The sequence below is a fragment of the Rhinolophus sinicus genome, linkage group LG13 (assembly GCF_036562045.2).
Source record: "Rhinolophus sinicus isolate RSC01 linkage group LG13, ASM3656204v1, whole genome shotgun sequence".
NCBI classification, from domain to species: Eukaryota; Metazoa; Chordata; class Mammalia; order Chiroptera; family Rhinolophidae; genus Rhinolophus; species Rhinolophus sinicus.
The window spans coordinates 33,623,445-33,645,878 of NC_133762.1; the positions used below are offsets into that span (position 1 = coordinate 33,623,445).

General features: G+C 48.4%; 1 protein-coding gene across 1 annotated transcript; it reads right to left on the reverse strand.

The window, feature by feature from the left end:
* Nucleotides 1-618: 618 nt before the first annotated feature.
* Nucleotides 619-20,722, reverse strand: FAM83D (family with sequence similarity 83 member D). Its single transcript, XM_019749123.2, has 4 exons — nt 20,187-20,722; nt 7,682-7,849; nt 4,253-4,377; nt 619-2,141 (listed from the first exon to the last, which is right to left on the reverse strand). The coding sequence occupies exons 1-4, from the start codon at nt 20,661-20,663 to the stop codon at nt 1,190-1,192; spliced, it is 1,722 nt and encodes a 573-aa protein (XP_019604682.2). The 5' UTR covers nt 20,664-20,722; the 3' UTR covers nt 619-1,189.
* Between the last annotated feature and the right edge of the window lie 1,712 nt (nt 20,723-22,434).

Sequence of the window (22,434 nt, forward strand, 5' to 3'; positions counted from 1 at the left end):
CCATCATTGAACTGTCTTCCTTTTGTCTGTCCATGCAGATGAGACTAGACAAAAACAGGATTCCACAGCCATACCAACCCTGATGAGCAGGGTGTAGACGCCAGTTGCAGTGCCTGCCAATGGACCAGGAATGTGGGATAATTGTCAGTGTCCTCTTTGCCCCTGCTCCAGGATATTAGATTGCTAAATCATTGTCAATACACCCATCTGATGAAATTAGGCCCATGGGGTCAACCAGAGTTAATATCAGGGATAAATCCAGGAATGCACACGAAGGCCTTCTTCTCTGGCAGAGAAGCAGGGAACCAAGGTCCTTGTCTAAATAGCTCAAGCTTATTCTTTGAAAAAAGGCAAGCTAGAGGTGCAAGTTTCCTCATTCAAACCATAGAGAGAGTAACACCAATATTCATACTGCCGATGAAGGGATTACGCTGACACTTCCTTTGTCTTCTAACTTTTAAGGGAATATTTTTCTTTTACAATTTGGATCATCTCCTTCTTCTCCACCCAACACTACTTTAAAAAATTGCATAAATAGCTATTAGGTGCATTACTTGTAACACACTCCTAGAGTTAAAGAAAAACGCCAGAAAACAAAACAAAAAGGGACTCGAGCAATCACCAAATAAAAGTTGTTTATGCTAAGAACACGGATACCCTAAAGAAGAGACGGACAATTAAGAAACAGTTTATTCGATCATAAAAACTAGTGATTTAAACCTCTAACACAGAAGAGCACACAAATAAAAGTTGTTTATGCTAAGAACACGGATACCCTAAAGAGACAGACAATTAAGACAGTTTATTCGATCATAAAAACTAGTGATTTAAACCTCTAACACAGAAGCACACACAAATCTAGAAAAATGCAAAACATATTTTATCTCTTACCTGAATTAACCTGAGAACCCCTAAGCATTCTCTTTAAGAGATATCAATATTAAACTTGTGCAAAGAAACTGTACCCATAGTGTTTAAACCATAAAACCAGTACCTGGTTTGTACATGACACAAATAAAATAAAAGCACGTAAAATAATATGCAGTTTACAGAATTCGAAGAAAATCAGGGTGACTAAAAGTCAGGTGAAAGGAAACAATAGGGACAGGAGCCCTTCTGTAAAGCAGGCCGATCTGGTGACGTCTCCTACGAGGCTGGATGAACCCCGGCGGCTCTGGACCCTGAGCCGTCACTGATAGGAGGGGTAAAGTGTGATATCTCTGATAGTCAGCATACTAACAGGGGCTCTGGTGGCATTTCCAGAATTAAATCCGAGATAGTTTTCAGTAAGAAATGTTCTCCTTGAAAGCATGGCCAGCATATGGTTGAGCCGGGACCTGATACCAGACACGTGACACTGCCGCTCTTTATTCAAGTTTCTGAGTGAGTCAAAGTGGGGAGTGCCCCAGTACTTGGGGTGTCCCGGGAGGACGAAGTCAGTGACTCTGATGGAAGTCAGGGAGCCGATGGAGCTTGCCACGGAGCCTTGAGAAGACAGAGAGGAGGAAGACTTCAAACTGGAAGATCTCGACACAGACATCCTTGACACTGGCGAGCCTGCTTTAGACTGGGTTCCCTGGGAGAAGAGAACATTTTCGTCCCGGTCAGTCTGGGTGGTGGCCGACATGGACTGAAGCACGGTTTGGGAACTTGCTGCCCTGGTGGCGACTGCGGTTTGGGTCCCAGCGCTGGCTGTGGCGGTCCTGGTTTGTGTTCCCGAGTCACTCATGCTCACTGCTCGCATCTCCTCTCCTGGCTCTGTCTGAGTGGCGACATCGGTCATCTTTCCATCCTCTGGTTTGTCCCTACAGCTGTGGAAGTAGTCTTCTTCATTGAAGGTGGAGGATTCTGCCCTGCCCTTAGCGGGCGCCCCACACTCCAGCTCAGCCTTTTTGGGGGTGCTTGAAAGCCTGGCGAGCCGCAGCCGCAGCAGATTGCCCAACGTGAGCTCCTTGGACAGTGGCTTCCGGTCAACTAGATGGTCAAACTTGCCGCTGACCGGGAAGCCGGACAGGAGTTTGGAGCTGATGGGCTTTGATTGTGCATATAGGATTCGGAACTCCAGATCGAAGTGTTCAACCACTTGGCCGGACAGAATGACCAAGTTACTGCTATTTAATTTGCCATCTGTCCATGTAAAACTTAAGGATTAAAAACAAACAGAAGCTGGTAAGAATAAGAAAGTTTAGTTCACTTATTGTCAATCTGAGTAAAAAAGCCCAGATAGCCTGCTACATAAGAGTCACAACTTTGATGACAGCATACCTACCATATAGTGCGCATTCAACCAGCCTAAACACAGGTATATAACATATATATATATGTTAAGGTAGAAAGGCCAACTGTTTAACCAACACGCTAAAACCTACCCGTCCCCAGCCTCAGAGTATTTGAAAACTAGAAAGGGCTTCTAACATATTTAGGCCAGTGTCCTCATTTGCTAAGTGAGGAAACCAGGTAGTGGTTTCTCACCGGGAAGCTGGTGGTAGACCCTAGACTGGGCTCAGTCCTTAAGACTTGCTAGTGCAATGCTCCTGCTCCCTCCTCCAGTGCTGCCATTTTCACAAAACGGACAGTATTGTTATTGCCATGACGACACTGTTGCTGGAAGCATATTTAAAGCTGATTAGCGGTCATGCACCTCTGCCTGTCCAGCATCCTTTCTCCTTCCTCTAGTGACAGAAGCCACACGCACTCTAGCCCTAAAAGCTTTCATTTATGCGCCCTATCCAATCACAAGAGGGGTGGGCATGTGACCAGGCTGGCCAGACTACCCTACCCCTTGGGTACAGAGTGGGCACAGGACACAGCTAGGGCCAAGTAATTTTTCAAGAACTGATACCAGTGCTGAAAGAAGACAAGTCTCTCTCTTTGGGAGATACTTATTCAAGGTCATATAAGAAAGCCTGCATCTTTGCCTTCAAATGGAGAGTGTGACTGAGAATAAAGACGAACTAGAGAAAAGCAGGACCAGGAGACAGCGTTCTGGTAAATGTATCGCCTCGAGGTCAAGAAGAGCTAAAAACCTTCCTACACTTGGCAAGTCGCGCGAGTCAATAAATTCCACTTTGCACAAAGTAGTTTGAGTTCACTTTCTGCATTTGCAATCGCCCCTTTGATAGAAAAGAACGAAGATTCTTTTGAAAACCCTCAATGAGATCATGTAAACAAGACACCTGTCCAACACCAGGATTATAAGTGTCCTCAACACATGGAAGCTAACCTCATCCTCAATGACAGCGTATTTTATTTATAGAAGGCCGTTCTTATATTTTTATATTTTAGAATAGCCAAAAACCATTTGGAGCTAAGTTTGGCTAATATAGACAAATCCTACTTTGGGTGAAAATCTAGTTTCCTCCTGTTAGTTAAAAACTTCTTATGAAAGGAAGTCTCAAGGAAGAGTTTGGATTTTGTTCCGGGCAGTGACGGTACTGTTTGAGAAGAAAGGCCTCAAGAGGTTCTTGATCTTAGCGCCTCAGCACCCACAAATCTTTGCATGTCCACCTTTACTCAGGGCTGACACAGTTATCACTCAGGAATGTGCGTTTCTTCAGAAGTGAGTTTTTGTTTTTCAACTCTAGACACACCCCTTCAGACCACCTAAGGCAGAGGTGGCAAAACACACTACCATTGAAGCCGCAGGAGAAAAAAATGGTACGTTTTAATTTCTAAAGATTAGTGTTAACCACTCATTATCTCCACCCTCCATTCAACTTCCCTGAACTCTGCCTAAGACATTATTGCCAAAGGGAGACTTCAAAGGTGGGGCCAGAGCTTGGATCAGTACTTTCTAGGCTAAAGCACTAGATTACAGGCTTGAAGCAAGCAAGGTGAAGGATTTACGTGTAAGCTGAAGCCTTCAGCTCTGCCCTCCACACTGATGCCCATGCCTACGGCTGCCCTTATCTTCCAGTGAGCGGGAAAGGGGGGTGAGGGGGTGTCAAAGTCCCCAAGGGACGGGACTCACTCTTAACCCCAATTCATCTACTGCAGGCCTGGCTGAGGCTTGAATGTAGGACTCGCTCACCATGAGGTCTCCAGGCAAGTGTCAAGCCCTGCACCTAAGTTTTGTGGACCACGGGGCAGGGGAGGCGACCTCCACCCCAACTACCTCCTAGAGAGATGTTCGCATATCAGAATGCTTGCCCATAAAGCCTTGCGTTGCGGAGAAAACAAAGCTTTTGCCTTCATGTAGCATGCTCCTTCTAAAAAGGATAGATTAATAGGCACGGACGGGTGAAAAGCTTACCTGTAGGAGCCTGTGGCCACACGAATACCATCAATCAGTGTGAACTTTTCATGAACCTTCCCAACAATTTTAGTTCCCGACCTCGCATAGTAGATGTTTCCTGTAATAGTCCGAACTGTCATCAGCTGTTGGTGAGAGATCAGGCAGAAAAATAAATGAATAATCCAGTGAGCAAATGATTCAAGATTGGAGGGCTCAGTTTAGTTCCCAAACAGACAAACTCACTGGCTGGTGAGGGGCTCCCAGCACACCAGCCAGATGATTCTCGGGCCTCAGGAAACGCTGCTTCGCATGTAGTCCATCTTCTCACATGCCCTTTTCTTACATTTATTTTTTTTCCCCCATTTAGATATTTTAATATGTACATTTTTCTATTTTTAAAAATGTATTCATTTTTTTCAGTTACAGTTGACATTCAGTATTATTTTATATTAGTTTCAGATACACAGCATAGTGGTTAGACATTTATATAATTTATGCAGTGATCTCCTGGTTTGGTCTAGTACATCTTATATTTCTTCTTGATCCCTTTAGTTCATGTACTCTAACAGGAGCCCCACTTTTTGGGAATACTACACAGTGGAATCCAAGAAATGATTTTGAAACAAAATGTGGGGGATTAAATCATCAAAGGAAACACGCTAGTGATAAAGAGCATCTTAACAAAGGCTTAAAGAAGCTAAGCTGGTATTTCTCCTGCTCAGCCCATCTTCACTTATCCCCACACCATAGTGAGTAGAGAGAACAAGAACATAGAACAAGCCTTCTCTGACACAGGCCTTGAGGCAGAAAACACATTACACGTGGTTACATGTGGCTTAATCAGCAATGTCACATCTCCTACAAGTATGTATTTACCAAAGAGGTACACTGGTAGCACACTGGAACTATATACTGCATGTGTATGCATAATTGTCTTTGTAAAATGACACATGTTAATGTATATACAATGGTATGCAAAATACTAAGACGAACTGCATTCTTGGAGCAGATCGGTAGCTAAATATCTTTAGAAATCTTACACATTCGAATTAAATGTTTAAGATTCTTGTTTGACTCTCTCATTCATTCCACAAAGCCCCCACTATGAGCCAAGCCTTGAGACAACAGAGCTATAAAGCATGCTTCTTGCTATAAGGCACGCTCTTGCCCTTCGAGGACTGAAATAGGAGAGAGAAAAGTAATGAATGATTAAAAACTACAGCAAGACAAACATCATCCAGAGAAATGAAAATCTATATCCACACAAAAATCTGTAACAAATACTCACAGCATCTTTATTCATAATAGGAAAGACTGGAAACTATCTTAATGTCCTTCAATGGGTGAATGGTTAAACTATTGTACAATCACCATATGATACTACTCAGCAATAAAAGGGAACAAAACATTGATACACACAACTTGAACAGATCTCGAGGGCATTATGTCAAGGGGAGAAAAGCCAGTCTCAAAAGGTCACATACTACATGGTTCCATTTATATAACTTCTCTATATGACAGAATCATAGAGATGGGGAACAAATTAGCGGTTGTCAAGGTTAAAGATGGTGGGGGAGGGCACGGAGAGGGGAGTGGATGTGACTATAAAGATGTAACCTGGGGAGATGTTAGTGGTGATGGAATAGTTCTGTGTCTTGATGGCGGTGCTGGTTACACACACGTACACATGTTGGCAGGGGAGGGCTTCCTATAGGAGGGGATGACTCCTAAGCAGAGCTTCAAAGCGCTAACATATAACAAGCATAAAAAATATCACTGTGGGCGGATTTCGGCGTGATTTTGTGCATCTTTCCCTTTGGCACTTACCTGAATGTTGTGCAGGCCTCTGTGACTGTGGCCAAAGCACTCTGGAGGCCTGCACACGAATGTGTGACTAAGTTCCTAGCGACAAGACACCAACACAGAGCCAAGGCCTGGGGGAGGAAGTCAGCCCCCACTCGTGAGGGCACCTATTCCCCAGCACAGACAAATCCTGGTGAGAGACGCAACCAGGACTGGTGCTTCCCTAGGAAGGACATGACAAAAATCGGTGAGGCCAGAAGTATGGACCTCTTTCAAGCCCTCCTCCAGAGGACCTGGACACCCATGCAGGCAGCAACCAGCGGTGGGCAACTGAGTCGGCAAACAGTGCTCCTAGATTGCCGCCCAGTAGATGAATCAGAGCCAATCACTTGATGAAAGTGGTGGTCAGAACTATTCTGGGATTTTCCTGCTGCTAACACACCGCCTTAATTACAGAAAGAGTGCCTTGAAATTAAACACTAACACCTTCAATTTCTTCAGCTCGCTCTATGTGCGTAGGCACAGACTGAACATTGGGCTAGAAGACAATGTGCTTTTCCATACTTGACTTGCATTTTCCTCGGGCCCACCTGATCTCACGTTTCACTTGACTGTTAGGCCACATGACTGGCTCGTTTCATCGGGTCGCCAAGCTCCAATCCTACTCCCATCATGATTTGCTTCGTAGCACTAGTGACAAGTTAGAAACTATCAAATTAAACCCAATCCTGTTTCCTCATTAGGGAAAACAACAAACAAGAACTCTGTGGGAGAAGTTAAATAGCCAAAATTTTGCAAGCAAACCACACTGCTTAATAGCAAGGTGGTGAGTATGTGCACTAACCTACAGGACCAAAGCCCCAATTCTTCATTCATGGGGCTGACTGCTTTAGTGCCAGTCCCTAGAACAGTGCATGCCTCATAGCAGGTGCTCACAAGTGGATGAATAAAATTCTGAAGCTCACAGGTTAAGTTGCTTAATTAAAAAAAACAAAAACAGAATGGTGTAATACATATGACTGCTTTTCTTGCCACTCTCCACTAAAGAGACCGGGCTAGCTAAGTTGTATAACCTTACACTTAAATACGTAAGTTCAAATTGCTTTCATGCTCAGAGCAAAGGACATAAAAAGAATCTAATTTTATAATAATGAGAAATGAGAAGCAGCATGTGACAGTGATGGCAGACGGGGAGTCAAACGCCAATCCCACTATTGTCTAGTTGTAGACACTGGGCTCTCTGTCACCTCTTCATGATCTAAAACCCACGTGAAACGCCACTTACCCGAGAGGGCTGCTGTGAGGATTACGTTGCGTAACATTTGCCACGACCCTAGGTCAATGCCAAGAAAAGAACAGGAACTCCATAAATGGTGGTCGTTACCATTAAAATTGGAGTCTACCAGCTTACAGTCAAAAGCAGCAGCGTTCAGGGCAGCCTCTGGCTGTCAACAGGTGGCAGCGAGACTACAGGGGAGGCTGAGGTTTGAATCCTGACTCTCGGTTCTCTTCTGTGAGATTTCAGGCAAATCACTTTGCTCACGGCCTCAGTTCCCTCTCTCGTAATAGGGCTCCCACTACCAGCTACCATGTAGATAGGTCCCATTTCTGATCGTGTGAAACCAGAAGAGGTGCAATACAAACCTTTTCCTGTTCAGGATGAACTTTCAGATCCACACACATATCCAAGAACTGAGAGAGCAGAGCCTGGTCCAGAAGGATGTACACAGCAACTCTCTTTTTCCGGCATATTTCCTGCAGGTCTCTGAAGATGTCAATGTCTGTGAAAACATCCATCACCACCGCAATCACCTGCGGGGCGAGGGTGAGGCAGAGGAAGAGCAAGCCGTCAGCTTCCGATACCACCACCTGACAGCGCCTCGCCCGGACTCTGGGCCCCATCTCCGAACTGGCAAAGGAGCCCCATTCTATGATAGCCTTCCTTCCTCTACAGTATCGGTTTCCCCCTCATCGGGGACTCTTCTCCGTATCTGAAGACACCAGCCCACTATATCCTACAAATCTGGACTTGGCCCGGCTAACCCTCCCAACTGCCTCCCAGCCACAATCCTCAACACTGGCAAATTTCTCAGAAACAGATTAATCCACTGCTTGTCCTCCTGTGAACCTGTTCCATTCATCTTCTCTTCCTTTACTAAAACCCGTCTTACAGGTTCGGCTCAGACCAGCAAGCTGTCTCGGCTGTGGCTAACACACTGCCATCCGGGGCATGTTGCTTCCCTGCTGGCTTCAGTTTTCCATGTTGGTGAAACATAAAACCTTAGATTCCCTCTGAGGCCCCTTCTGGGAGTGACATTCTCCAATCAAATAATGACTTTGATTACTGTCTGATTTTGGTTTAGAATCTAAGTTTTTGTTACAATCGACAGGGCTTGTCCACCACCAACTCAGGGCTGGAAAGCAATCAACCAGGCAGGCAGATTCTCCCATGTCGACCTTGCTAATGCGGGTACCACAGCTTCACAATCATCTCCTGCTAGTCAAGATCCAACTAAATGGCTTCCATAGCACCAGCCTCCGTCTATGCGAGGTGGTCTTTATAATTCTTTGGTGCCAAGTGCAAGTCAACAAGAGCATGGACATATGTCCTAAGGATTCTGACCTGAAACTTGCTCAGTCCTTTCTTCTCCCCCAAAACACGGCTCTATTCCTGCCTCCTACTATGTTTACCACACTTGGCATTAGACTACAGCGAAGAGCTGCCTCAGCTCTTTGGGAAGATTATGGCTGTTTCAAATGTGTTTCCTTAACTGCGAAATAGGTTTGTAGTGAGAACTAAATGACTATGTTACATAAAGTATAAGGCACGACAGATCCCTTAAGTACCTGTTCGTTGATTCACTTTACCAGCCCAGAATTTGAGCCATCCAGACAGCTCAGTACAGGGAGACATCTGCCAGCCCCCAGCTTTCCTCGCTAAGGAGGCTGCTCCAGCTGCAAAGCGTCGAATCACACCCTTTGCAGGTTTAAACCCTGGCCCTCAGCTAACTCCTGGCAGGGCCGTGCGGGTGTCAAATATCCAGCCTTAGAAACAAGTCTCGGCAAACCAAGTCAGAGCTGGGGGTGTTCACTACGGAAACTGCTCCCTGAAGCCAAGGTTTGGAGCCCTTTTACAGCTTGGAGCTGCAAGGGTTTCTCCCTCCTCCTAACCTCAACAGAAATAAATGAGTCTCTTAGAATCACGTGAACTTCTTTTGAACATTAATTTATTTACAGGTCTCCCATCTACGGGAGCAGAGGCATCTGAACAGGACTGATTCAATCTCTGTGGTTCCAGAGGACTCAGGGAGTACCTGACAGTCACTACCCCTTATGTATGGGGGTTAAAGAAGAAATGCAGACAAAGAGGCAGTTCTGCTGTCTTTCTGCGACACCACAGAGTCTTGTCTACCAGGAGAAGGGACCTGGAAATGCCAGCTCCTGGGAAGTCATTGCTGAGGGAGTCTGGGAAAACCAATTTATCTCTGGCTGCCTCTCCCCTTTCCTCCGCTCCCTAATCTTGATGAAGCCCCAGCTGTGAGCTATTCTTGGTAAAGGGGACAGCAAAATCCATCCGTGATTTAAAAAATAAAGTGTTCTTTGCGAATCGGTAGCATCCTCAGAATTCTGTTTTTATCCTCCAATGGGTTTTTATATGTACTAGTGTGAGTTCTATCTAGCCAATTGATTCAGGTCATATAACACAGTGGCTAGAAGGCAGAAAAGCCTGGGCACACAGATCCCAGCTCTGCGGCTTTCTAGCTGTGTGACCCAGGACAAACTGCTTAATGTCTCTGAGCCTCAGTTTTCTGCTCTGGAAGATATGGCTAATAATAGCATCTACGTCAAAGGGCTGTTGTGAGAATTAAATGTGACAGAGCATGGAAAGGGCTCAGGCCTGAAACTGGTGTTCAGTTATGCAGCTAGCACCTCTCCAGAGTCTACTGTGGGCTGAAGCCTGTCCTAGGCAGAAAGGTGGCTGCAAAGAATTTACCCTAAACCCGACTTACCTGCAAAGAGGATATAGGATGCAGGGAAACAAAACGATACCTACTGTAGGAGGCAATTAAATAAGGGGACACTATTGGGGGGGGGGGGGTAAAATGGTGGACACACTTCAGGCACTCACTGTTTACCAAAGAAGAGCAGAGGAGGATTCCTGGAGGAGATGGCATTTGAGCTGAATGACAAATAAGGACAAGATTTGGACAGGGGAGAGGTGAAGGGGAAGCATTCTGGCAGGAAGCCATGTGATGACAGAGGGAGAGGTAGGAAGTGATGGGGGATGTGCCAGTTTGGCTGGAACGAGCAGTATGCACTGCAGGGAGCAGCAGGACATGACTGAGACCGAGATGAATGAGCAAGAGCACAGGAGGCCTTGGATGCCACTCAAGGAATCAGTATCACACAGGCAGTGGGGGAAGGAGGCGTAAGAGTATCATGAGAGCCAAGTGATGACCCTGGTGGGACAGAAGCAGCTGACGCTGGAGGAGAGGCAGGGGCAGGCTGGTGGTCTGACCCCCACCTCCTAGATACAGGGCCACGTACCCAAGTGCCCGCAACACGGCAGGTACTTAGACACTTTGTAGGTTCAGCAAATGTTTAGGAAGATTAAAGACTGAAAGAAAAAAAATCAATGCTAGAGCTTTCGATGATGGAAGCAATGAGGGAAAGGGGCCAGGGGAGAGCCAAGCAATGGACTGCATGGGCTGCCGGAGGGCAGAAGGAGGGAAGAAGGGTGAGAAGAGGAGAGTCAGGTTCACACAAACAGAAAACAGAGAGAAACAAGCTGGAGGGAGAGGCTTCAAGCTTGAGAGAAGCTTGAGGCGGCAGCAAAACCTTCAGAAGGGTCTGCATGCACAGGTGTAAGAAGGAGCGCTGCGCTCACAAGACAAAGCCAGCGGGCCACACAGGTACCTGCTTGCCGCTCTCATTCGCCACTAGTGTTTCAAATATTCAGTGAGCCCACCACAAGCGACGCGTGGTGTTGGGCACTGAGGACCTACAGTCAATCCCTGTCTGCAAGCCACCCAGCCTAATGAGGAGACAGGAGAAGACCCAGGGGTCACAGTGTGATGGGGCTGATGGATGGCACCCAGGGTGCCACTGGAGCAAAGACCAAGGAAGCCAGTCCACCTGGCCTGGTCAGAGGTCCGGAGAACCGCTGGAGGCAGGGACCTGGGAACAGAGCCCATAACGTAAATCACATGCCCAACCGAATCTAGATTCGCCACTCATTAAACAACTGTACAAACACCAGCTTTGTCAGGTAGTGAGTAAGCATCTAAGTTGCTATTGGTTTCATTGGTTTTCAAGCCTCAGCCTTTCCAATGGGTACTGAAAATAACTGGATTTGAACGCTGGTCCCTAACACCCACAGGGTTTTTGGAGGGTGGATGGAGGTGTTTCTTCCCCTAGACCCAACACCCCCTCCTCTCTTACGAGAGCAGGACTCTTAAGCCGTCCGTAGTTGGAACAGCTCGACCCGTGGAAGCATCAGCAGGAAGCCCTGCCTTCCTTCAAGACCCTCTCTCTGCTCCTCTAAACTCTCCCTCCTTAGCCCCACCAGGCCTCAGGCAGCCAAGCCCTGCAGCGCTGAACCAGACCTGCGGCTTCTCAGATCTCTGAGGGGACGGTCTCTTCAGCGAGCTGAGAAATGAGCCGGCCGTATTCACTAGCCGGCCGAGTGCCTGCTTTCCAAGGCCAGACACGTGTCCTAGGTGTGGGGTGCTCACGCTGCAGGACCTAGAACTACACGAGCACTGGCAGGATGGCATAGAAACCAGTCACTGCTCCCTCGCTGAGGACGAACGCAGGCACGGACACAGGAGAGGCATCAGGGAGGGGGGCGTCCCATGGCCATCAAGTGCCCACCCGCGCACTCTGGGCCCTGCCCTGTCCCAGCCCAAGCTGCAGAGCCCACCCACTTTCCTAGAGCTAGAAAGCTCTGTAAGTGGTGACTTTAGAGAGACCAGTCCAGGGTCAACACCCATCTGCACCTCAGTGCAAATCCCTCATGACGCCTGTTACCCTGCTCTCTTCCTGCACGTCTCCAGCCCCATCTGGAGCAGCCAAACCTGTGCCAAGTCCCACGTCATCATCGCACAACCGCAAGCCTCACCCCCCTTGCCAACTATCCCTTACAGATTTATACTCAGTGGCCCATGTGGTTGCAGAGTATTCAACCACAATTGGGGAGGGCACAAACCTTGTGTACACGACTGTTCATGTAGAACTGGACTCTTTTCTACATGTCTGGAGATTTCAAAACCCCATTCACTGTTATCCCCAATGTACAGGTGAGAAGACTAAAGCTGGGAGAGTTAGGTAACTAGCTCCACGTGACACACTTAAGCAAGTGCAGGAGCTGGAATTTCCACTCAGGTCTGTGGGACTCCCAAGCTATGGTTGGAAAGTCTTCAACTAAATTATTCCAAACAAGTCTAATAATGTTTGGTCTTCAAAAGACGGAGAGCTTGGACTAAATTGAGAAAGGACCAGTCGAGTATTTCATCAAGTCCATGGACTCAAGCCCACTCCAGAGAAGACTACTTATAACACGCGATGATTCAGAGCGAACCTTAAGGAAACGTGGCACTCCCAGGACACTGGGCACCTTTCCTGGGCAGGGGGTACTGCGGCCTCACTCACGATCAGGACACCTTGGGAAGCAAAGACGTTATGTGAACAGGCGGGAGAATTAAACTTGGACACGGGTCCTGGATCTTCCATTCCAAGCACCGCGTACCTTCTAGCGAGTTACTGAAGCTGTGTTAGCTTCTCTAATATGCAAACAAAGCACCTATCTTGTAGTGTTTGGGGATTCAGTCAACGAGAGAATCCACATACACACGTGACAGTTCCTGGCATACAGAAAGCCCTCAGGTGGCAGCTCGTCATAGTCTTCGTCCCAGTTCTGCCACCTTCCCTGGACAAGCCCTTTCACCTGTGTTCAGTGTCCTCAAACAGCCCCTTCCAGCTCTGAAGTCTGATTCACGCACCCTCAGTGGGCGGGCCAGGCACATGAGCAGCCGCAAGGGGCCCCTCAGTCAGTCATTCCAGTTCTTCCTCTGCATGAAGCCGGATGACCGTGTCAATCACCCCTTCCGGCTGCACCTCAGTTTCCCTCCCTTCCCATCCATAGTCATAAAGCAAGGACACGTGTGCAACATGCCTGGAATTCTACCAAAGGTCTGATCACATTCAAAGATGTGTCAGCCCATCCAGTGGTCAACACGGCCTGTCCACTGAATTCCTTACACTGACCACATGACACCCAAACTCGATTTCCTTCAATCCCCCCGGGCTCTTGCCGTTTCTGGAGAACTTCTTGCCAAAAAAGCAAAAGATATATCTTCTCCCAGTTTATTATGTCTTTGAATAGATCAGAAATCCTCTCCTTGGAATTTCTTTAAAAATCTTTAAATAACTATCTTGATAACACCGGCAGGGTGTGAAAAAAAAAAAAAAAAGGAAATTTCCACAGCAAAACCTAAATTTGTGCATGTTCTCTGTAGATTTCATAGGCTGCTATTATAAAACCAACAATGTAAGTATCAGGTTAAAGTGCTGGTGGAGCCTCCATCTGCAGAGGGTGGCACGCAGGGTGCCTCCCCAGGAAGGCAGGGGACGAAGGAGCCAGTGTTTCACTGGCCTGTAGAGGGACTGACCACGTACGGCTGCATTTCCTCTGTGCTGCTCCAGCATGAAGGACACAAGTGGGCGGAGCTTTTAGAAAGGGAGGGAAACACATCAAGAGGTGTTTTTCTAGGGGAAAGACTTACCATTCTATCATGGAGTTATTTTTATTTTATAATTATGTAAAACATTTGCCTGGTTCCAAAATCTAATCTACAAAGCAAGTTTTATTCAGAGAGACCTAGATTCCATCCTCGTACCTTCCTTTTGCTTCTTTCCCTTCCTTCCTCCCCATAAAGATAATAATTTCAATTCGTTTTTGGTTTATTCTTCCATTTTTTAAAATATAAATAGGTACGTGTACGTACGTATAAACATACTTGTTAAATATAAGCAATTGCGTATTATGTTTATACATATGTATGGATATGTGTTTATAGCCTCACTGTACATAAAAGGTAGCATATGACACACATTGTTCTAGATGATGCTGTCCAACAGAGCCTCTGAGATGACAGAAATGCTCTGCATCTGTGCTGTCCAATATGACAGCCACTAGCCACAGTGGCCATTAAATACTTGTAATACGGCTACTGTTACAGCGGAACGGAATTTTCTATTGTATTTCATTTTAATTCATATTAATCTAAAGGACCGCATGTGGCTAATGGCGACCGCACTGGTCAGTGCAGCTCTAGACACTTCATAACAGAAAACAGAGCTGGTTAGTCCTGATTCCTTTTTAGAGCCACAGGGCACTCCATTGTGTAGAAGGGTCACTTACTCGCCAATGCTCTGCTGAAGGCTGTTTGGGCTCTTCCAGTCTTTTGCTATAATTAGTGCTTCAAGAAAAAACCTATTGCCTATGTGTATTCATATTTTGCCACCAAATCCCTGTCCAGAGGTTCTGTCATTTGCATCAGGATTTTTTAAAAGCCAGTAGATACCCATTACTTCTTTTTCCCCACATAACTTATCCTATCTCCATAAAGGGATCAGAAAATAGTCCCACAGCGTCTCTACTGTCTCATGGATGCTGGTTGAAAAAAAGAAAAGAAACGAAATGGCAGACAGAAAATAGCCCGGTGGTTGCCAAAGGCTGGAAGGAGGATGGAATAGGGAGTTACTGTTCATTAGGTACGGAGTTTCCATTTGGGAAGATGACAGAGCTATGGACGTGGGTGGTGGTTGCACAGCAATGCTGATGGACTTAACGTGCACTTCAAAGTGGTCAATTTTGTTATGCATATTTTACCACAATTAAAAAGACGAAATGAAATGGCTAAATATTCCGAAACCCTTAACCTGACACATCAAATCAAAAGGAGGCGATATAAAGCAGCCAGACTTAGTCTGATCAGTCACACCTTAAAATGATTCATCAGTGAGCCCTTCTAGGCCAGTGACTCTCAATCGGGCAATTTTGCCCCCAAGAGGACATTTGGCAATGTCCGGTGACATTTTTCTAACATTTTGCTTAAAATGTTGATAACATAAACTTGCCATCTTAATGACTTCTAAGTGGACAAGTCGGTGGTATTAATTACATTCACAATGTTGTGTCCCCATCACCACTACACGTATCCACGACTTTGTCACCACCCCAAACAGAAACTCTGTAACCATTAAGCAATGGCTCCCCATTCCCCACTCAGGAGACATTTCGGAACATCATGACTATTTTGAGGGATGAGGTGCTGCTGGCCTCTAGTGGGTGGTCAGGGATGCTGGTCAGCACCCTACAATTCACAGGACAGACCCTCAGGACGAAGAATCCTCTGGCCCAAAATGGCAACAGTGGCGAGGTTGAGAACCTCGCCCTGGGTTGATACAAGCATCTGGCACAGGAGCTGATCACACTGCCCAGGTTCTATCAGGACTCAGAAGAGAGGTGAGAAGCATCAGGAAGGCCTTAGGTCAGATACACCCACATGCACACCAGCGGCCTCCGACAGATTCCTCAGCTGCCATTCTGCCCGGCAGGACTCTCGCTCAACACAAAGATGGCTTCTACTAACGCTCAGGTTGTCGAAAGGATGCCCAAGGGTGAGGTCACAGCAAAAGGACCTCCTTGGAACAAAAGCACATAGGGTATAGGCAGCTGGTGAGAACGATGGCTCTGAGGAGTGTGGACCCTCCTGGTAAGATGAGCTTTGCCCATGAGCTCCCATGCAGAAACCAGGAGCGGCCCCACAGCTGGAGCAGAAGCACATGGCCAAATGAGGGCACGTGGCACTGCCAGCAAGGTCTCTACTTCGACCTGATTTGTAGGGGCCAGAGCCCAGGCAAACACTGATTCACATGGCAACAGAGACAAAGAACCGAGTGATTCATCAACAAATACAGTAGTACAGGACAGATTCTAGAGTGGGTGTGTAAGGGGGAAAATCCTGTACGAGTATAGTTCAAATTTACCCTAAAAATTTGTTAGAAAGCAAATACTTTGGCTCTCAAAAAGTCCAAAGCAGTATTTCCTGCAGCTTTGGGGCAGTGCAGCTGAGCACGAGGTCAGCAGTCAGCTTGCACGCAGAAGCCATGCTGTACATAAATTGTTTTTTCAAAATATCGTACCTCCCTCAGTGTGGCAGAATGCCCACTTTGCAAGATGCACAGAACTGAGCCAGCGGAGGAACTGGCGGGTTCACAGCCACCATCACACCTACTCTGGGACAGTACTTGCTGCATGAAAATCAGGCAGAATTACCTTCTACCTCTCCACATCCTACCCTCCCCAAGACACGTAGCTGACGGATCCAAGGCGCATAGGGTGAGTTTCCACAGTATTTCCTGAGCACCACCTGTGCCAGTCGCCTTGCAGGCCCAAATGGCTCAAACAGCAGCCTGAGCCCTGGGTGCTGCTCTCCCAGAACCGTCCCTTCAGGCTACAAAGTCAGGATTAGACACCTCCATTTACCGAGCAACCCTGCTTTCCTGTGCCTGTACCCTGACCACTCCAGTCTTCTTGAAAAGAGTAGATTCAATACTGTCATTTTTCTGTTCATAGGATATGTCATGTGGAAACTAAAAGTCCAAATTTTAAGACACCGTGAAAACTCTTCAGCCTGTTGAAAACTACCAAAGCACCGATCCTTCTTCCCGGCAAGGAAGCCACGTGGAGCAGTGACTAAGAGCGCAGGCTCAGGAGCCAGGCGGACTCTGTTCCACCCTAACTGCACGGTCTGGGACAAGTTACTTAAACTCTCTGTGCCTGGAATTTTTTTTTTTTTTTTAAGGAGGGCGCAGCTCACAGTGGCCCACGCAGGGACAGAACTGGCAACCCTTGGTGTGATTAGCACTGCGCTCTAACCAACTGAGCTACACGGCCACCCCTGTGCCTGGTCTCTTAACTGTGGCCTCCTCCTAGGGTTAGGAGGGTTAAGTGAGAGAATCCAGGGAAGGGACTTAGCACAGAAACTGACCCACTGCAAGTGCTCAATCACACCATCAGTGCTTTTGCCATTGCAACTGATACCAGATGGCTTCTCATCTCACCCTAAAACAGCCTGAGACCTGCATTTTCACAGCCCTCGCTGCACAGGTGCTAGATTTAAAGGAGATGGCCAGAGTGACCCAGCCCCTCCTGTGTACATAACACACACCTCTACTCAGAGCAGCAGCACTGGACCAGCCACCAGATTAGCTATTACCTGTCTCCTCCATAAGCCTCTGTCCACCTGAGGACAAAAATGGCTCCTTAGCTCCACGTGGCACAAGGCAGAAAATGGTGGCTAACAGACGCTGTGCCTCAGTTTGAGTCCTGGCTCCGTCATTCCCTAGCTGTGTGACCTCGGGGCAACTAAACTTCTCTATGCCTCAATTCCATCACCTGCAAAATGGAGATAATAATCAGATTATGTTCTTTTAAATAAAAGAGGTGGTCCCTGAGACCTCACATGTAGCAAGTCTCAAATCCAACTCATCTCCCCATCCCGACCTTCAGCCTTATTTTCCTTCTATGTTCTAATTTAGTAACATCGCTGCCCACCCAAGCTAAAAAATCTCAAACCTCTTCAACTCTTTTTATACCTTCTTCTCCTTGGCTTTGCCTGCTCCCCTGCCCTCTCCCTCACTGACCTTCCAGACCATGTAATGACCAAGTCCTGTCAATTCTACCTAAAATTCTTTCCCTGCCCCCACCCCCCTGCCCCAATACTGCCTTAGCACTCTCTTCTCTGTGGACCCCTCCTTATACCCACCCTGGACACCAGTCTCACCCCTATGTAACCCACCCTCCTTCATGGTCCCACCAGAATTACTGCTCCTCCCCTCCCTCTAAACCTTCAATGGCTCTCCACTGCTCCTTCAAGTACAGTGGTACCTCGGTTTTTGAACGTCTCCATTGACAAACATTTCGGTTTACGAATGCCACAAATTTTATGGATCTATGGTATCATTAGATAGTAAAATTCATGCTAAATTTGCAGTTTTAGGGGTTGACTTTAAAAGGTCTGGAACGGATTAATTCACTTTACATTACTTTCTATGGGGAAATCATGCCTCGGTTTTCGAACGTTTCAGAACTCGAACCGTCTTCCGGAACGGATTATGTTCAAAAACTGAGGTACCACGCAAATGTGCAAAGCTCTGGACAATCTGGCCCGTTTCCCCTTCAGCCTCCTCTCCCACCACTAACCCTCATGTATTCTCTGTTCTATCTGTGAGGAACTCGGCTGCCCCCCAAACAAGCCAGGTCCTTTCACACTTCTGGGCCTGCCCCTATCCTCTGGCCTGGCAAGCCCCACCCATCCTCCTGGACCCAGCTCCAAGGTCACCACCACACTCCAGGCTTTCTTTCTTCAGCCCCTCCCCCACTACCTGTAGCAACCTCCTCACTGCTTCCCAGCAGCAGACAGTCAACTCTCAAGAGCAGGTAAGGATCATGTCCTTCACCTGTGGCCCCAGCGCCTCGCACAGTGCCAGATACATACTAGGCACTGAATAAGCAACTAATTAGCTACATAGCAGAGACACTGAAAACACTCATCAGATTTAAAGGTATGTACCACGTTTATCAGTAAAAATCACCCAGGATCCAAATACAGAAATCTCAAAGCTATGAGGGTGTGGCTGGACCAAGGCAGGGAACGGAGCAGGAGGTTCTACCCAGCAGTGTCAGGATTACACAATGCCCCCAGGACAAAGGACAGCCTTAGCACCAGCCTAGAGCCCCTTCTAAGGCCAACACATGAGTTTATGTACAAACAGCTTTCCCTCTGGCGTGAGCTCCAGTGCCCCTTCACTACCTTGCCTATTTCCGTCTTTTTAATCTTCCTACTGAACCCATATACATGTGCTGCATCAAAAGGACCCTCAGCACACCCAAAGCACTGCAGGACTGATAACTGGCCTAGGTGGAGCACTCACCTACTCCTCCAAAGGCAAGGCACTAGCCTATTGTATCCCCTACTTGCTACAACCCCACCATCAGGCCAAGAACAGCCAGCATCAGGAACCCTGGGGAGATGTGGGGCTTGTTCTTGGACTTGGCTACTTCAGCTGGACTTGATGCACAGATATCATAACGCAGGCACACTCAGGTACCATTCCTAGCAAGTCTGACCATGGCCTGAGGCTTTACCTGCCATGTCCCTGGCACAGGCACTGCCAGTCAGCAAGCAAGGTGGCAGCTGACCATGGCTCCGGACTAAGGTGCCTACCTCCGTAGTTTCTTTTTATCTGCCCCACCCATGTGCTGCATTCTTCCTCGCTGATCCCCAGGTCCCCAGCACCCTTCTGCAGTTGCATCCTGGCTGGCAGGGAGACAAGACTTCCCAATGCACCCCAATACCATGTCACACTAAGAGTCAGGCAACTACCAACACCCACTGTGAATAGAGACCACCTAAATGCAGGGGTATGGGCATTTTAGCAGGCCGCTGCTAATTGGAGCATCCCCCAGCCAAAGGGGAAGCCACCCCCTTGCCCCACCCATTCACAGGAGCATCTTTCCGACCAGACTGGCAGAAGGGAAGGGGACAGAGCTCTCACTTTGCCACTCTGGTACGCATTTGCTTTCTACAACCTAAGACACGTGGAGGTGACTAGCAATAATAGATTCCTAATGCCCCAGAGTTGTCTCTGGGGACCATCTTTCAGGAACTTTCCCCTAGATAATGAGCTTCTTAGGCAATGCAGCTCCTAAGTCCCTGAAATTGGGATCTGGTGCTGGCTGACAGCCAGGAAAGTTGGCACTCTGCTTTGGTTTAACTGAAATTTAGAACTAGAAGTATTTCTGGTCCCCTCTCCCCGGGGATGTTTATGTTAGGAGATGGAATTCGGGCAAAATTGGCATTCTTGGCGACCGAGACTTCTCCCACTCTCCCCTACCATAAGGAGTGGTTGGGGGATCAGAGATCCGAGCGGTAACATGCAGGATGGGGCGAGTCGGGGACCCCGGAGCCATAGGCTCGCGCTCCCATGAGGCCTCAGTATCCCGTGTTTGAAGAGGGTCTTCTGTCCGACCGGGGACCGAGGCGCCCCGAGGGGACGGGGCCGGGGCCGGGCCGCTCACCTCTCGCGCGGAGCGGAGTTGCTGGCGCAGCGCGTCCTTGCAGCCATAGGGGCCGCTGGCGCCCGCGCCGCGGGGCTGGAAATGAGCCTCGACGCGCGTGGCGCCGCGGTAGGCGCCCTGGTAGAAGGCCGGCCAGCCGAGCTCCAGCATCGGCGGCTCCAGGTCCGACTGTTCGGGGAAGTAGGTGCCGGACGAGCAGTCGTGCGACGAGGCGAAGGAGTCCTCAGTTCCCGCCGCCGCGCCCTCCTCGCTGGGACGCTCAGCCGTGAGCAGAATGGAGCGCACCTCGTCGGGGTTGAGGAAACTACCCAGGCGCTCTCGGCGTAGGAAGGCCGCGAAGGCATCGGGGCCGCCCGCCACCAGCTCCTCGAGCGCCAGGCGCTGCGCCTCGCTATACAGCTCGGCGAGGTTGGGCGGCCCGCACGGCGACAGGCAGGCGGTGGGAAGATCGTCCAAGCCCTCGGAGAGCAGAGCCATGACCGTAGTCGGACCCAACGAGGCTCGGGCAAGTGCAGACCAGCAGGCCGCTTTATAGGCACCTTTGAATCAAACTGGCCCGCGCCATTGGCCGCCTCGCCCCGCCCTGGCTCTCCCATTGGCTGCCTCCCCATAACGGCGGAGGCCGGACGCAGCGCACGCCCCTACGGCCCGCCCCTTGTCGTGCATTGGCTGCCCTGCGGCCTACGCCTCCGCATTGGCTGCGGACTGCAGTCAACCTCCAGCTCTGGCTAGGGGTGGCTTCACGGAATTTAAATTTGGCGACGTGGTACCTGAATCGACGGAGCGCCGAGCTCCTTACGGTCTGCAAGAGAGGGGATGGGCCTGAGTGGCCGCGCGGCCCCGGGCAGTGACGCCGGCAGCAGAGTCCGATCTGAAGCCTGAGAGTCCAGCCCCCGCCATCCTAGAGCGCCCCCTGCCGGTCTGCCCTACGTCGCGGCCCTACAAGGCCCGGGGCGGTCAGACCTAGGCACCAGGAGGGGAGGCTGGCGCCTGCTCCGGAACACACTGCTGCTCCTGGGCTCTCAGAACTTGGGTGTGATGAGCCATGTTGCCTTTATCCCCTGCATTTAATCATTCATTCATTCATCCAAAAATACCGGTCCATCACAATAGCCGCTCCTCTGATTACACCCTCAGGTAGCTTTGTCTTCCCTTCATCGTTTTTTGCCTGACAAAACTCAAGTCCTGTTAAAACCCACTCTGCACCTACTTTCCACCTGCACGCAGGCAGCCATACTCGTGCAGTGCTGGAGAAAAGAAAGCACAACCAGGCTGACTGGTGTGCCTTAAGTTTATGATGTTAGATGGGCCCTTAACGTTTCCTGCTAGCCTGTATTTCCCTCATTCACCCTTTCCTCTCTCTTAAGGATTTCCGTCCTATTTCACTAAGAAAATAAAAGCAGTCAGAGAGAACTTCCACGTGTACCTACATGCATCCCCATCTCTGCCTCCATACTGGGCCTTCTGTTACTATCCATTAACTGTCGCTTCCATCTAGGCTCCAGCTACCAGCCCTTCTAGTACTAACCTCTATCTCTCCAGTAATTCTCTCCTCTCTCCTGGATCATCCATTTCCCTACTTTACTGGTTCATTCCTATCAGCATTTGAACATGCTGAAATAGTTTTCATGTTAAAACAACCCTCTCTTGACCCTATATTCCTTTAGAGTTGCGTCCCCGTTTTTCTGCTCACTTTGATAACATAAAACCACAAATGAGTTTTCTAAACATGCTCTGTCCAGTTTTCCTCCCATTCGCTCTTGAACCCTGTCCAATCAAGCATATGCCTCCTCTGCTCTACCAAAACCTCTTGTTAAGGTCATCATCAGCTCCACAGTGCTAAACCCTAGAGTCAATTTTCAGGCCTCATTTTGTGTAAATGAGAAAGCATTATGTACAACTGTAAAGTGCTTCTTAAATGTGAGAGGTTACCATTATGATTTAGAAGCCAATGAACTTTAAAAATAAGTGAATGGTTGCTGCTGCAAAAATACCTCTGTTCTTCCCATCCTCTTCCAATCCCCAGCCTGTTTGTAAAGTTTTACAAGCCCAAGTGTGAGGCTTTCCATGTGTCCCTGCTCTGGCATCCACTGTCCAGAAGGGTCCAAAAAAGCACTCTTTCCATCCTCTTCCAAGATACCAACAAACATCTGCAAATGACAGACAAGGACCATGGCCTGGGGCTGTACAACCACATAGTTTGCCTCTGTTGCCTGAGGGGAAAAGTGGGAACAACCAGGGTCCCACC

What these genes read in the sequence shown, in the direction of transcription:
- FAM83D (XM_019749123.2), bottom strand. Translation starts at nt 20,663, where the DNA reads ATGGCTCTGCTCTCCGAGGGCTTGGACGATCTTCCCACCGCCTGCCTG. An exon ending in TTCATCCTGAACAGGAAAAG is followed by an intron (nt 4,378 to 7,681) that starts GTTTGTATTGCA and finishes TCTCACCAACAG; the next exon opens with CTGATGACAGTTCGGACTAT. An exon ending in GTGGCCACAGGCTCCTACAG is followed by an intron (nt 2,142 to 4,252) that starts GTAAGCTTTTCA and finishes TTAATCCTTAAG; the next exon opens with TTTTACATGGACAGATGGCA.